The sequence below is a fragment of the Trifolium pratense genome, linkage group LG6 (genome assembly GCF_020283565.1).
Source record: "Trifolium pratense cultivar HEN17-A07 linkage group LG6, ARS_RC_1.1, whole genome shotgun sequence".
NCBI classification, from domain to species: domain Eukaryota; kingdom Viridiplantae; phylum Streptophyta; class Magnoliopsida; order Fabales; family Fabaceae; genus Trifolium; species Trifolium pratense.
In genome coordinates, this window is record NC_060064.1 from 9303927 (window position 1) to 9320690 (window position 16764).

General features: G+C 31.2%; 1 protein-coding gene across 1 annotated transcript; it reads left to right on the top strand.

Moving 5' to 3' along the window:
* Nucleotides 1-3708: 3708 nt before the first annotated feature.
* LOC123888140 (protein NUCLEAR FUSION DEFECTIVE 4-like) lies at nucleotides 3709-7971 on the top strand. The gene is made up of 3 exons (XM_045937103.1): nucleotides 3709-4340; nucleotides 5878-6791; nucleotides 7357-7971. The coding sequence occupies exons 1-3, from the start codon at nucleotides 4032-4034 to the stop codon at nucleotides 7853-7855; spliced, it is 1722 nt and encodes a 573-aa protein (XP_045793059.1). The 5' UTR covers nucleotides 3709-4031; the 3' UTR covers nucleotides 7856-7971.
* Nucleotides 7972-16764: the final 8793 nt, after the last annotated feature.

Here is a 16764-nt window from a genome sequence, read left to right on the forward strand (position 1 = left end):
CCCCGAGGCCAGGGCCGGCCCAACATATCTCGGGGCCTAAAGCAAAATTTTACGGGAGGCCTTTTACAATTAATAATAATCTTTTAGAAAAGCCTTACCCACTATTTGTTATATATATATTTTAAAATAATACTTTTTAAATGTAATTCTTAAAAGTGATAATTTTTATGCTTAATATATAAAATGTTTTAGACTAATACTCTTTAGTTTAAATTTGTTTTGTTAATATTTTTCTTAGGTTTGGTTTATATTCTCCCATACTTCTATGATATTTTTTAATTTACAATCGGCTTATTTTAAAAGAAAAATGCCAACTAATGTCTTGGAGCACCGGTTAAGGAAAATCAATATCGTAAAACTATATTACAACATGTGTAGTTAATGTTGTAAAATATAAAATGTTTTTTTTTATAAATAAAATATGTTGTTTTTAATGTAAAATTTATACTTTTTTTTTTTTTGCTTTTACCATCAGTTTAAAATTAAAAAATTACACACATGACATCTTATTCAGCTGAGTGAGTTGCCACCTAAGCATTGAATTGGTCAAAATTGAGATTTTGCAAAGGAGGTTAAAGTTAGGGGGGCAAAACTGCTATTTTTAAAGTTAAGAGACTAAAATCGCAAGTTTGTGAAAGTTAAGGGACCAAAAATGCATTTTAGCCTAAAAGAAAATACACTTTGTTAGATTTTAAATAATTTATTTAATTATTAGATAAGTGACTAATATAAAAAAAATAAAATAAAAAAATAATAATTTATTTAATTGTTTAAAAAAAAACTAATTTATTTAATTGTATTTAGCAATAAACATATACGTAGTACAGTAAATCAGTAAAATATATTATTGTCGAGAAGGCATTTAATGTAATGCAATATGGTAGTGATTGGGATTTGGTAGTTCAAAACTTTAAAAATGAATGGCATTATCAATCTGCTTTTATTTTCATTCATTTATTTATGTCAACAAAATAAAATATATGAAAAACGAAACATGGGAATCCATCCCATGACCTCTGGTCTGGATACTATGCAGTTTAATACAACAACTACTAGACTACATGGCATACATGATGCATTTTTGCGGCCTTCAATATATAATATAAATAAAAATATGGGGCTTAAATTTAAGCCAAAATGGTCTTAAAAATTGGAGGCCTAAACCCAAGCTTTGTTAGCTTCAGGTTCAGGGTATGGCCGGCCCTACCCGAGACTGAATGGAGCAAATTAGCTCTTCAAGAAAGTTTGATTTCATATTAAAGATATAGCGTGTGTTTGGTTCTGTGGCGGAGAGAATTGATTTTGGCAGAATTGATTTTGTAAAATTGATTCTGGCTAAAATTGATTTTAAGCTGAAGTGGTTTATGTTTGGATATATTCATGAAAAAGTGAGTTGAACAAAAAATTTGAGTGTAAAAATCAATTCTAGAATCAGAAGCTACGATTTCTAGCTTCAAGTAGAATCAATTCTGGAGGCAGAATCAATTCTACTTTTGAGAAACCAAACAAGTCAGAATCAATTCTACACGTCCAGAATCAATTCTGGATGCTCCAGAATTGAAACCAAACATACACATAGTTTTTTTTTGACAAAATGTTAGAGATATAACGGCTAAACTCACGCATATTAAATACAAAGAAATGAGAAATTGTGTGTTTAAATATACACCCGAACATATCAAATCTTCATGTAGCTTTTTTACTATATGAGCATATTATTATTATTATTATTATTATTATTAATTATGATGATGATGATGATGATGATGATGATGATGATGATGACCATAGGAATGTTAGTATGCTGAAAATAAGTACCAGGCAGGTATTTATAATTGAAAAGCATGCACATGCCAATTCTCTTATCCAATTAAAATGATGTAGCTTTCACAATATGTGGCACAATGAGAACCGCAAATTTACACCAATCCAAGAAAGAGTATTTATATTTACAATACTTTCACCAATTCTATTATAAGAGAAAATTTATTTTTTAAATTTATTAAAAATTTAATATATTTGGACATAATAACCTTTAGATATATTAGATTCTTAATGAATTTAAAAAATAAATTCTCTCTTATATATAGGACCGGAGCGAGTAATACATAATAATTTTTTTTGACTAACAATACATAATAAATTTTATTGGCCTTATTTTTGCACATTTATTCCATGAAATATTACTACCACCCTCCGGTCATAGTCTATGACTGATAAACAAGAAGGACCTTCAACAAATTTATCCTTTCTCTTTTTTGTATATTTTGTCTTGCTTCTCAATTTTCCTTCCTCTAAGCAACCCAACCCAATAGGAAAATATAGGAAAAAAAATACATTAAAAAAGAAACATAATACTCTCTCATCTTTAATTATAAGCAAAAATCAAATTTTCAGATTCATTGAATAAATTGGGGTCCGTTTGGCCAAGCTTTTTTAAGAACTTATGCAAACAGTTTATACAATATAAATTAAGTTTTATGTTATTTTATAAGTTCACACTAGTGAAAATTGTAATTTTATAAACTATTTTATCATAAACTACCTTGACAAACTTATAATAATATATATAAATCGCATAAACTGTTTGCATAAAGCTCTAAAAAAGATGAGATAAACGAGCCATATGTATCTGGCCTATATTATAGACTAGATACATCATTTTTTTAAATGAATCTAAAAAGTACTCCCTCTATCCTTAATTATAACAAAAATCAAATTTTCATATTCATTGAATAATTAATGTATCTGACCTATATTATAGACCAGATACATCAGTTTTTGAATGAATCTAAAAAGTACTCCATCCATCCTTAATTATAAATAAAAGTCAATTTTTCAGATTTATTGAATAATTAATGTATCTGGCCTATATATAGACCAGATACAACAGTTTTTGAATGAATCTAAAAAGTATTGACTTCATCCTTAATTATAAGCAAAAGTCAATTTTTCAGATTCATTGAATAATTAATGTATCTGACCTATATTATAAATCAGATACATCAATTTTTGAAAACTCTCTCCATCCTTAATTATAAGCAAAAGTCAATTTTTCAGATTCATTGAATAATTAATATATCTGGTCTATATTGGTTTATATTATAGACCAGATACATCAGTTTTTGAATGAATCTAAAAAGTACTCCATCCATCCTTAATTATAAACAAAAGTCAATTTTTCAGATTCATTGAATAATTAATGCATCTGGCCTATATATAGACCAGATACAACAATTTTTGAATGAATCTAAAAAGTACTGACTCCATATTTAATTATAAGCAAAAGTCAATTTTTCAGATTCATTGAATAATTAATGTATCTGACTTTATAGATCAGATACATCAATTTTTGAAAACTCTCTCCATCCTTAATTATAAGCAAAGGTCAATTTTTCAGATTCATTGAATAATTAATATATCTAGTCTATATTATAGACCAGATACATTAGTTTTTGAATGAATCTAAAAAGTACTCCATCCATCCTTAATTATAAACAAAAGTCAATTTTTTAGATTTATTGAATAATTAATATATTTGATCTATTATAGACCATATACATCAGTTTTTGAATGAATCTAAAAAGTACTCCATCCAATCTTATTTATAAGCTAAAATACATTAATTTTTTAATGAATCTAAAAAATAACTTTTACCTATAAATAAGGCCACATGGAGTACATTTTTGCTTATAACCAAGGATGTCGTAGTATTTTGACAACTATTTTTGAATAATTTTTTTATTTGTCTTGATTTCCGTGTCAATAACCGCATTGCTCTCTACCGTCAAAAAAAAGAAAAGAAAACGGCATTGCTCTCTATAATTTAGTTGTCTCATAGGTTGTAAAAAAAAAATTAGATGTTAAAATAACACACCTCTTGAAAAAAAAAAAAAACAACCAACCAATCCCATTAAACAAGTCATCACCAAATTCAGCTTGAACAGGAGAGAAAAGAAAAGCTGATATTATACATCTCCTGTTTTCTTGGTGTTAAGGAAGGGAAAATCTTTCAAGAGGGAAGAAGAAAAATGGCTGGGGAATCAAGAAAATGGGTGGTGCTAATAGCAACAATTTGGATACAAGCATTCACTGGAACAAATTTTGATTTTTCATCATATTCATCTGAGCTGAAATCAGTTCTTGATATAACTCAACTTCAGCTGAATTATCTTTCAGTTGCATCAGATATGGGGAAGGCATTTGGTTGGTGTTGTGGTGTTTCACTCATGTATTTTCCATTATGGGTGGTTTTGTTCATGGCTGCTTTCATGGGGATTCTTGGTTATGGCCTCCAATGGCTTGTCATTCAAAGACTCATCACTTTGCCTTATTTTCTGGTCAGTTTTCATCACTCCTAACTATTCCCTCTTTAGTTGTTTGTTATTGGAAATTTTGCTTCTTTGATTTCTGAATTTGTGGTAGATTTTTGTTTTGTTGGTATTAATCCTCTGGTTCTCAGAGGAGGAATGGGTCCCAGTAATTAAGAGTTCGGTCACAAGATAAGAAAACCTGACTAAAAATTGTTCCCACCAGAAATCGAACTCATGTTCTCCTGAACTATCCGTTCTAGGGAGAGCTCATTAACCACTTGAGCCAAATGTTTTGGTTTTGTGGTAGAAATTTTGTTAACTGTGTTATGAATTTTGGGCAACTAGCAACAACTAATTTTGGGGTTTGTTAACATTGAAACAATTTCTTACAGCACAAAATATAAATGTTACATTTTTTTGGAGCCAGTTTTCTAGCTTGATGCAAAGAACATCGGCAAAGTACATAAATTCTGCCATAGAGAATCCAAAATTATTGTTGGCATAACTTTATAATAAAGGTTGCTAGAGTCCATATAACTTGCAAGTTGTTGTAACAACTCAACAACATAAAGAGTCATGTTGTGCTTCTATTTCCTCTCTTCACCTAACTTATACGTAATTTAGGAAAACATAATTTTTAACCAATATTTAAGGCTCTTGATTTTGGTAGCCATATCAGAAAAAGAGTAATTTGAAACTCAGGTCCACCAGGGTAATCAACAAAATGGTCTTCCTAACAAAATTCTTTGTCATCCTGTTCTTTAAATCCAACTTAATAACTATCACCTTAGTTAGTCTTAGCTCAATTGTCCAATGAGTAACATGTAAAAGGTTTAGGGATTCCATTTCAAACAATGAGAGTATATGAGAGTGACTACAAGATTTAGCTAGGCAAATAATTATCCACTACTTTATTTGATAGAATTAAAATTGTAAAAGAATGATTACAAAAACAAAGGTGGGGTGTTGCAAAACATCACATGTTAACCGTGGGGTATTGCATTTATATCAAAAGAAAATTGACAAGAATTTGTCCTTTTTATTATAAAATGATTACAAAAGAAAACATGAAAAACATGTCAACAAAAATTGTCTTTTTTCATCTTGTCTAAAATAAAATATGATACATGTCCCAATGAGCTTAACTTAGTTGGCAGAGACATAACATTTTGTATGCAAGAGCTGGAGTTGGAACCTCGGGACACTCCACTTATTCACCTTAAGTGTGGAATTCTAGTCACGATTAGACTACTTGACAAAAAAAAATGATATCTATGTCCCAACTTGTCACGTTGTGTGGAATTCAAGTACACAACTTGATTAGTCATGAGAGCCTCATATTCTCCCTAACCCAAGTTCAAACCTTGAAAGCAACAAAACTTATTTTTTTAATTTTATTTTTACAAACTGTGTTAATTTTTAAAAAGGTCTTACTATAAAATTTGCTTTAGACCTGTAAGCAATTAAAATACTGTGAATGTTCAAATTGATTTTACATGTTTATGATATTTTTAGGAAAAGATTAAAAATTGATTACAATATTGTTGACTACATTGAACTGCAGGTATTTTTTCTATGCTTGATTGCAGGCTGCAGCATCTGCTGGTTCAACACCATCTGCTATATATTATGTATAAAAAATTTCACATCTAACCGTTCACTTGCGTTATCTTTAAGCATTAGTTTCAATGGTGTAAGTGCAGCTTTATACACTCTCATTGCAAATGCAATAATCTCAAACAATGACACTCTCTATCTCTTCCTCAATGCCATTGTTCCTCTCCTCATTTCAGCATTAGTACTCATTCCAATTCTCCAACAACCACAACCTCAGCAACAACATTCCGCTGACACACTTCATCGTAGCGATCATGATTCCTTAATTTTTCTTTGCCTCAACATCCTTGCCCTTGTCACAGGTCTCTACCTTCTCTGCCTATATTCTCTTTCGTCGTCCCCAACTGTAGCTCGTGTTATCCTTGTCGGCGCAATTTTTCTCTTATCAATGCTTTTATTTTTGCCAAGCATTGTGTATTCAAAACAATGGTCTTGTTTTACTCTTCCGACAAGCTTTTCGTTATATGAATCAAGTTTCGCTGTTATTGAAAATAATGATGATAATCATGAGCTTGACAAGGAACTAATTAGTATAGAGGATCATGATGCAAGGGATAATGTAAGTGATCAAAGCATGACGATTGAGAAGAGTTTATGTTTTGTGAATGTGTTGGAGAAAGAGAAGATTATAATGCTTGGTGAAGAGCATACAACTAAGATGTTGATTCGTAGGTGGGATTTTTGGTTATATTTCATTGCTTATTTCTGTGGTGGAACAATTGGATTGGTTTATAGTAATAATTTGGGCCAAATATCTCAATCACTAGGACATAATTCTTTGACAAGTTCTCTTGTGACACTTTACTCCACATGTTCCTTTTTTGGTCGACTTCTTGCAGCTGCACCTGATTTACTCAGCAGGTATGTTCAAATTTTCAAGAATAATTTATATATGGATCAATGTTTATATCATAAGTGCTTATCATATAAGTTCTTATGTATAAGTTATTTCTATAATAAAAGGTAAAATAAAGTCAAACACTTTCATTTTAAAAAATTTAAGTCAAACAATTTTCATACAAACTTTAACTTGTTTTCATATCATAAGTATTTCCATAGCTACTCAAACAGTCTGACAAGTGCTTATACTAGTGGATCAGCTCAAATAAGCCAATCCATTCAGATATGTCAACCCACTTAAGGAGGCCAAGGCATCCCTAGACCCTTTGAAATAGTATTCTCATAATTAAATGAATGACATGTTTGCTTTTTTTTTTTTTTTTTTGGGTATTAACCCTCTGGTTCCCAGGGGAAGGGGGCGCCCTGGTAATCCAGAGTTCGGCCGCGAGGTTGTTAGATGCTTCTTTAATGGATGAATGGTCTCTATCATATTATCTTTTCTAACAGTTATGAATCTAGTTCAATGTTTATCGACTATTGTATGATTCTTGAAAAACTATAACAAAAAGTTTTTATTCATTTGCAGCAAGATACACTTTGCAAGAACTGGATGGTTTGCAGCAGCATTGATACCAACACCAATTGCATTCATTTTGCTAGCCATATCCGGCACCAAAACCGCATTGCAATTAGGCACAAGCTTAATTGGATTAAGTTCCGGCTTTGTATTTTCTGCAGCAGTATCTATAACATCAGAACTATTTGGTCCAAACAGTGTAGGGGTAAACCACAATATCCTCATCACAAACATTCCAATAGGGTCATGTCTTTATGGCCTTCTTGCTGCATTGGTTTATGACTCTAATGCCAAAAGCTCAAGACAATCAATATGGCTTCGCGAGATGTCGTTGTGTATGGGAAGGAAATGCTATATGCAGACATTTATATGGTGGAGTTGCATTTCAATTGTTGGATTAGTTTCAAGCTTCTTGCTTTTCTTAAGGACTAAGCAAGCTTATGATAGTTTTGAAAGAAATAAAAATCAAAATAGAAGCAAATTAGCTTTTGATACAGAACTGTTCTGATGAACATTGTACCATATGATGCAATGTATAAAATTATTATAAGGAATGAAATACAAATATTATTTTTTGTGCTCATTGAGCAGAAGATATCTAAAAGTGAGAATTGTTTTTTTATTTATTTTATTTATTTTTTATTTTATATTCATGAGGGTGTAAGCCCGAAACAAACAGAACTACACTGAAATTACAAGAGGGGTAGTTTTCCCCAATAAATCAAAAGCAACAAGTTACTTAAACTACTAGAGAAACATCAAAGTAAATAATTCCAGTATCCATCGAGCACCCATAGTTAGCTAAAGCATTTGCGCATTGATTTGCTTCACGGTAGGAGTGATGAATAACAACTTCCCAATCTAAAGCAAGTAAACTATGAATCTTCTCAACACAAGACCTCCCTTTCCAACTCTCATTCCCATGCAACTTGATAGCTTTCACAACAAGAGAATCAATATGCAACTCTATGTATCGAAATTGTAATCTTCTAGCATACATGAGTCCTTCCAACACTCCCCATAAATCCGTCAAATAAGCACTTCCTATGCCAATATACTTAGCAAAGCCTCCTAAACACTCACCATCACTTCCTCTTATGGTTTTTAAAGGGAAGAAATCAATAGCAATTGAATTCCATTATTTCCATAATCCCACACTAATGGAAGGTAACTCAAACATCAATTATTGATTGGTAAGAAAGGTGTTATTTGCAAGAATTGAGTTCACCTTTAGTGAGGTCACACAGTATATTATGTCTAAGAAGTGAATTGCTCTTAAATTTAGTGGACTTTGTGAGACCCTCACTGCAATAAAATATTTACATGATAATTAAAGTCTTTTAATAAATTTACCTTCGGTTACTCGTAGTGCCTTAAAAAAATTGCTTAGATCTTTTTAGAGAATGTGATATATTTATAGGGTGGTTCAAATGTAATTTGGATTTTGGACGAGGGTTTGTACAAGGAACCCAGGCCAGTATTACTTTATCTAGTTGTTGTCTGTCAATGGTGAGTTTGTGCTCAAACAAATTGGAGAATCGCAAAGATGTCTACTATTGAAGGTGAAGCGGTTGCATTACAATGTATATCATATAATCAATTTGACTTCGTATTTCAGAGATCAATTTATGCTGTGTCATCCTTGGTTCATAGAATAAATGGTACTATTTGGCTTGATCAAAAAAGAGAATGAATGATACTATTTCTAAATTAATTTTTTCAGCTTTAGAATTCATCCATATTTACTTGTATTATTTGGACTATATATAGTTTAAATATGTGTTTATAAAGTAGATCGAATATTCACCTTATAAGCCGATTTTGTAGTGTTGTGTTAGGTCAAATTCTCAATTCTAAGATGATATTAGAACCTCCACGATCAGCTAAGCTGCATGTTATTAATTTCTGATCGGTTTTATGAAGTATAATATTGATGGTTCGTTTTCTTCTCATATTAATAGAGTGGGAATTGGAAAATTCGTAAGAGATGAGTTCAATGTTTTTGTCTTGGCTAGATACTATCATTTTTCTCCTTATGTGTGATGTACATATAGGTGAAACTCTTGGTTTACTCTCGGCTCTTGATTGAGTTCATTAACTTAATTTGGATTCGATTGATTTTAAGCTTGATTTAAAGAAGGCGGTGAAACCGCCACTATAATCTCAATATTTTTTTAAAAAAAAATCAGTAAAAAAGAAAAATCATGAAATTCTTCGTAAAAACTGCGAAACCAACAACTCTATTAAAAAGTCGAATTATGCAAACTACCGTACCGGTTATTCCGGTGGTTACCAACCGCTGTGACTTTCCAGTTTTGTTGTAGTGACCTACTCATCTAAGGATGTTTTGCATGTGTTATTCTCTTAATACACATGAATACATCAATGATATTCTCCTAAGGATTCAACCACTAGATACAGAAAAAGGCAATCTTCATGATTCCTTTTAGGAATTAAAAAGCTGAGAACATATGATCTAAGAATCAATTTCATATCTTCTCAAATTGAGAGTTATTTAGATCACATCGATCAAGTTATCTTTGGTACACTTGAATTGATATACGATTATGGTAAATCTTCTCTTTGACGGTTAGAAGCCTAGAACCACAACTATATCCTAATGGTATTAATTATTAAAGTAACTCTAATATGGTATTTTGACCGCTTTAATTAATATGGTGTTAAGACCATTTTTAAATTGTAGGAACTACTGTATGATATTATAACCATTCTTAACTGACGAGATAATGTTATTATAATTATTTTTAAAATAAAGGGACAATGATATTATGACTACTCTTAAATCGAAGAGATATATGGTGCTATGATCACTCTTAAAGCAAAGAGGCAAAAAGAAAGAAAGAAAGAAGCTGCTCAAAAGTGCATCAGGCAAAAAAAAAGATAAGATAGAAAAAAAAAATTCATAAATACTTCGAGTTTTAGTTTATTTTTCTCAAATGACTTAGCTCTTTATATAGAGTTTAGATATGCTCCATTTAGCCTACCTCCATTTATCCCAGTCCAATTGCTAGATGTGTGACATGTGGAGAAAAAAATCCCAATGGCTGAGATTAAAAGTTGATATTAACTATTATATTTAATTAAAATATAAAAGAAAGAAACAACCGCTTCCGCTGCTTCTCCCTCTTCTCTCGCCACCGCCTCCACCGTTCGCTGCTTGTCTTCCCTAAACTCTTCTCCACACATGTTCTCCCTCGCCTTTCCAATGGCATCATGAATGAATCTCACCGTCCCGTCATCGCCGCTGTCATGAACCCAGTGATACAACAGATTACAGTTACAATAAGACTACAACTAGAGCTATCAATTTAGGGGGCCAAGTAAATTTGGGCTCGGCCCCAATATGATAAACATAAATAGGCCCCAAAAAGACTAAGCTCCCTCAGATAAAATATAGGCCCCAAGTATCAATTTATTTTTTTATTCAAAAAAATTTGAGAATTAAGTTCCGATATTTTTTCGGAAAAAAGGTTTCCGGAATTTTTATCGGAAAAAAGTTTCGATTTTAGATAAAAACAATTTCGAAGTTTTTTTCAGAAAAAAGATCCGATATTTTATCGGAAAAAAGTTTCAGATTTTTCCGGAAATTATTTTCGATTTTTTCTCCGAAAAAAGTTCTTGAATTTTTCGGGGAAATAATTTTACGATCTTTTTTCGGAAAAAGGTTTCTGATTTTTTCGGAAAAAAAGTTTCCGATCTTTTTTCGGGAAAAAGTTCCGATTTTTTCTCGGAAAAAAGTTTTTGATTTTTTCTCGGAAAAAAGTTTCTGATTTTTTTGGGGAAAAAAATTTCGATTTTAGATAAAAACAATTATGGAGTTTTTTTCAGAAAAAGTTCCGATATTTTTATCGGAAAAAAGGTTTCAGATTTTTCCGAAACAAAAGTTTCCGGTCTTTTTTCGGAAATTATTTTCGGGGAAAAAGTTTCCGATCTTTTTTCGGAAAAAAGTTTCTGATTTTTTCGGAAAAAAGTTCCGATTTTTTCTCGAAAAATAGTTTCTGATTTTTTCGGGGAAAAAATTTGATTTTAGATAAAAACAATTTCGATTTTTTTTTCGGAAAAAGTTCCGATATTTTATTGAGATAAAAGGTTTCCAATTTTTTTGGAAAAAAGTTTCTCGTTTTTTGAAAAAAAATTTGGAAATATTTTTTTGGGAAAAATTTTCGATTTTTTCTTTGAAAAAAGTTTCGATTTCAGATAAAAACAATTCCTAAATTTTTTCCGGAAAAAGTTTCCAATTTTTTTTCGGTAAAAAAATGTAGATTTTTTTTTTTCAACAAAAAAATTCCCGATTTTGTCGGGGAATAAAGTTTCGATTTTAGATAAAAGCAATTTCGAAGTTTTTTTCGAAAAAAAGTTTTCGATCTTTTTTCGGGAAAAAAGTTTCAGATTTTTCCTGGGAAAAAAGTTACGATATTTTTGTCGGTGACTTTGACGCCATCGGGAGAGGCAGTGATGAGGGAACAGCATCGTTGCCGGACAGACAGAGAGGAGGGCGGCGGTGGAGAGAGATGAAGGGAGCCATGACATGAATGAAGAAGATGGAACACTCAGTAGAAAAGCCAGAAAGGGACTTGTTTTTTTCCTTTTTATTTTAATTAATCACAGCCATTGAGATTTTTTTATCCACATGTCACACATCTAGCGATTGGACTGGGTTAAATGGAGGTAGGCTAGCTATGCAATGTGTGTACTGTAAACTAACCATTGTAAGACTCACGATTTTTTTCCAAATACATTAGTATGCTCTACTATCCATGTGAGACTATAGAGTTTTATTCAATGTGACGACTTAACTAGTATCATGCTCTATCACCTCTATGTTCAAATAATACTACATTCATCCATAAATATATACGTTAAAAAAAAAATCCATAAATATATGACCTTTTAAAAAAAAGAATTGTTCCATTTTTTTCTTTTTGGTTTAGAGTGAGCTAGGAATCAAACCCAGGACCTATTACATACTATCCAAACTTCTCACCACTAGACCAAACCTAGTAACTTAAAAATTGTCTTTTTTAATAAAGGCAAATGCTAACATGTGCCCCAAGGGCATATTTTAAGGTGCATTTAATTAACTAATATCCCATTTAATTTACTTCAAAAATAGTAATAATTAACTTTATTAATTAAAAGATATAGTCCACTATATTTATTATCTATTTAAGAGAATTGGAAAGACAAAATATGATATGCTGCCAAATTTGATTTATGATCACGTGATTGGTAATACGACCATAATTATATGCATCCAATTTTTTTTTTGATCTGTTAACAATCAGACTTATAGTACTCCTGGTAATACTTGATTTATGCCAACTTGTGATTTTTTTTTTCGGTGAACAAGACTGAGTATTATAGTATTATGTTGTAATGGTAACGATTGTTAGTACTATTTTAGCTTTTGAATTGCTAATATGTTTTAGAATTTTATAATACTTACTATAATTTAATTTTTTTTATCTTAAAAAAAAGTTTGAAAAAAAAGAAGCTTTGTAGCAAAAAAAATTTGACGAATCGCGTGATCATAGATCAAGTATTTGGCAAGTATCATATTTTTCCTATGCAATTTTTTTAAATTGATAATAAATATAGTGAACCATATCTTTTAATGAATTAAGTTGATTATTGCTATTTTTAAAGTAAATTAAATGAAATATTGATTAATTAAATGCAACTTAAAATGTGCCCTTAGGACACATGTTAGCAGAATCCTTTAATAAAACTATTTTTGAATTTTCAATCACATTAATTATTTTTTTACCAATATACCTTAATTATTATGCGTTTTTTTCCTACACTTTACAAATTACAATAAATCTCATGATAATAATAACATAAACAATCGCTTTTAGAGATGGCAACGGGCGCCCATGGGTGCGGGTTTGATAGGGATGGCAACGGACCAAACCCACACCCGAAATCATCACCCAAACGCAAACCCAAACCCAAAGGCTGTTCGGGTGGCAAAACAACACCCACGCCCACACCCATTGGGTTCGGGTTTTTTCCACCCAAACCCAAACCCGTAGCACATTTGAAAATAATTTGCAAATTTAAGAAATTAAATTCCAACATACACTTTGAATTAAATTATAACTAAAATTAAGGTCTTCCAAGGAAATTCAAACATAGACTTTCAAGAAATTACATCATAGACTTTCAAGAAATTAAATTACAACTAAAATTTAAGGTCTTCCAAGAAAATTGAGGGAGACTATGGGGGTAATTAGGTAATTATAAAACATTTCGGGTGGGTGTACGGGTTTCGGGTGTGAGTTTGACTGATACCAAACCCACACCCATATTATCGGGTGTCACCCGAACCCAAACCCAAACCCAGTCAAATCGGGTTTCGCCCGTTGACTTGGGTTTGGGTTCGGGTGGGTCTCTCGGGTTTGGGTATTTTTGCCATCCCTAGGGTTTGACACTTACCAAACCCACACCCGAAATCATCACCCAAACCCAAACCCAAACCCAAAAGATGTTCGGGTGACAAAATAACATCCACGCCCACACCCATTGGGTTCGGGGTTTTTTCACCCAAACCCAAACCCGTAGCACATTTGAAAATAATTTGCAAATTTAAGAAATTAAATTCCAACATAGATTTTAAATTAAATTAAAACTAAAATTAAGGTCTTCAAAGGAAATTCAAACATAGACTTTCAAGAAGAAATTACAACATAGACTTTCAAGAAATTAAATTATAACTAAATTTTAAGGTCTTCCAAGGAAATTGAGGGAGACTATGGGGGTAATTAGGTAATTATAAAATATTTCGGGTGGGTGTATGGGTTTCGGGTGTGGGTTTGACTGATACCAAACCCACACCCATATTATCGGGTGTCACCCGAACCCAAACCCAGTCAAATCGGGTTTCGCCCGTTGACTTGGGTTTGGGTTCGGGTGGGTCTCTCGGGTTTGAGTGTTTTTGTCATCCCTAATCGCTTTCTCATAAGTGATAAATTTATAAAAACAATATCCACTATTAATAAATGTATTTACTACTACCAATTTTGTTAATTTCGATTCAGTGATTTTTTTTGTCAAGTAGTCTGGTAGCTATAAATTCCACCTTAAAGATGAATAAGTGGAGTGTCCGGTATTCGAATCCCGGTTCCTGCACATAAATTGTGATGTCCCTACCAACTGAGCTAAGCTCACGGGGACTAATTCCAGTGATTTAGTCAACGATAATACTTACTCCCTCGGTCCCATTTTATCAGACCCCATTTGAATAAATGTCTAAATGCACTATTCATATGTCTTGTTTTGGCCGTATTTTTCTAAAAATATATAAATGTAAATATTATCATATAAGATCTTGTTTGATTTGTTTCGACGAGTATTTTCAAAATATCAAATTTCTATAATTTTTACTAATGAACAATTAAAAATATTCGTAATTAGAGTTATGTATTGGTGTACGTATAGTGATCAATTGATTCTTATATTTTGGGACGGAGGGAGTATATATTTAGGGACGAGTGTAGTTATAAATATCAAATTAAACTTCCATTGGGACTATGCCTCATTTTGAAAAAAAAAAAAAAAAAGACAATTAATGAAAGATATTTTTGGAACATTCATATTAAATAGAGTTGAATTCTATAACTTTATATTTATGGTCAAAATATTATGTTGACTTTTATTTATAGGAGTCGATTTGAATTTAGCTTATTTTTGAGTTTATCCAAATAAATAAACTTTTATGTTAATTCATAAGTTTTTATTAATAAAAATTACATCTTTAATAAGATGTATTTTCATAAATTATCTTGAAAAACCTATAATTATACATAAAAAAAACTTATTTATTTGCATAAACTCAAAAATAAGTCAATCTAAATTGGCCCTAAAGCACACAGAGTACTTTTATATGTGTAAAAAGTTAGGCTTAAATGCACTTTTGATCCCCCTATTTTCAAAAAAATGAAGTTTTGGTCCCTCTATTTTAAAAATCAGTTTTTTAGTCCCCCTATTTTCAATTTTTTTGAGTTTTGATCCCTCATCCCATTTTGTGGTTAATTTTGTTGATGTAGCCTTGTAACTAATGATGTGACAACATTCAAGCGGACAAATTTAATATCCATGTCATTATTATATATTTTTAAATTCAATAAAACTTTATTTATAAAATATTTTAATTATTAGAATTATATATTCAACTGAAATAATAATTGTTAAATCTTATAAAATATGAAATTTGAAACCCTAATTATCAAACCTTCAACTACTAGAATTTTATTCACCATCAGAGAGAATGCTTCCTTATGGATTTCACCAATCCTATGGTTTCCGTTCAAACTTAACAATTTCTGGATTTTTAAAAACGAAAAGAAATTAGAGATGATTTTGTGATTCAATAGAAATTATTCATACTCTTTAAACTATCTATGACTTTGGATAAGTTTGAATGAAAACCCAGAAATTGTTTTAAGTTTGAAGTTGAATTCTAGATATTAAATTTGTCCACGTGGACGCTGATATGCATTAATGGCAATGTCACATCAACAAAATTAGCCCTAAAATGGGATGGGGGATCAAAACTCAAAAAAAGTTAAAATTGGGGGACTAAAAAGTTGGTTTTTAAAATAGGGGGACCAAAACTTCATTTTTTTTGAAAATAGGGGGACCAAAAGTGCATTTAAGCCAAAAAGTTATTAAGAAAATAAAAGAAGAAAAAGGAATAGAGTGCTCCATAAGTTTCCACTCAATTGACAATACTAATATTAAATTTAACGCATTCATCCAAATTCAAACTCATAATCTCACGATTGTACTTCTCTCGTAACAAAAATATAAACAAAAATAAGTTAGAAAAAAATTAATATGTTTGTTCTAAATTTACACCAAACTCATCAAATTTTATTGACCAATTTAGCTCAATTGGAAGAGATATCTATATAATATAAAAAAGTTTATTGTTCTCGTAAACTCCAAATTGCCCTTACTTAAGATGCTGTCATGTGTCCAAAGTAAGAACAATTGATGTCCACAAATTTGGCAACTAAACTGAAAGTACACAAGTAACCGACACTACTAGAAATTCGCGAATTAGTGAGGGAATTTAGGGAGGGAAACAAATCCCTCACAAATTAGAAAATATTCCCTCATTAATCAGTGATGGAAATAAAATTGGTCTAAGATCCCTCATTAATCAGTGACGGAAAAATTGGTCTATGATTCCCTCATTAATCAGTGACGGAAATAAAATTGGTCATGTTTGTAATTTAGTGACGGAATTTAACTTTAGTAGCGGATATATTCCGTACCAGTTTGTGACGGAATTGAAATTCCCTCGCTAATAATTTGCGACGTTGAAATTGTTTACGGATTTAGGGCCGCAACAAATTCCGTCATTAAATTGCTTTGTGACGGAAATTTAGT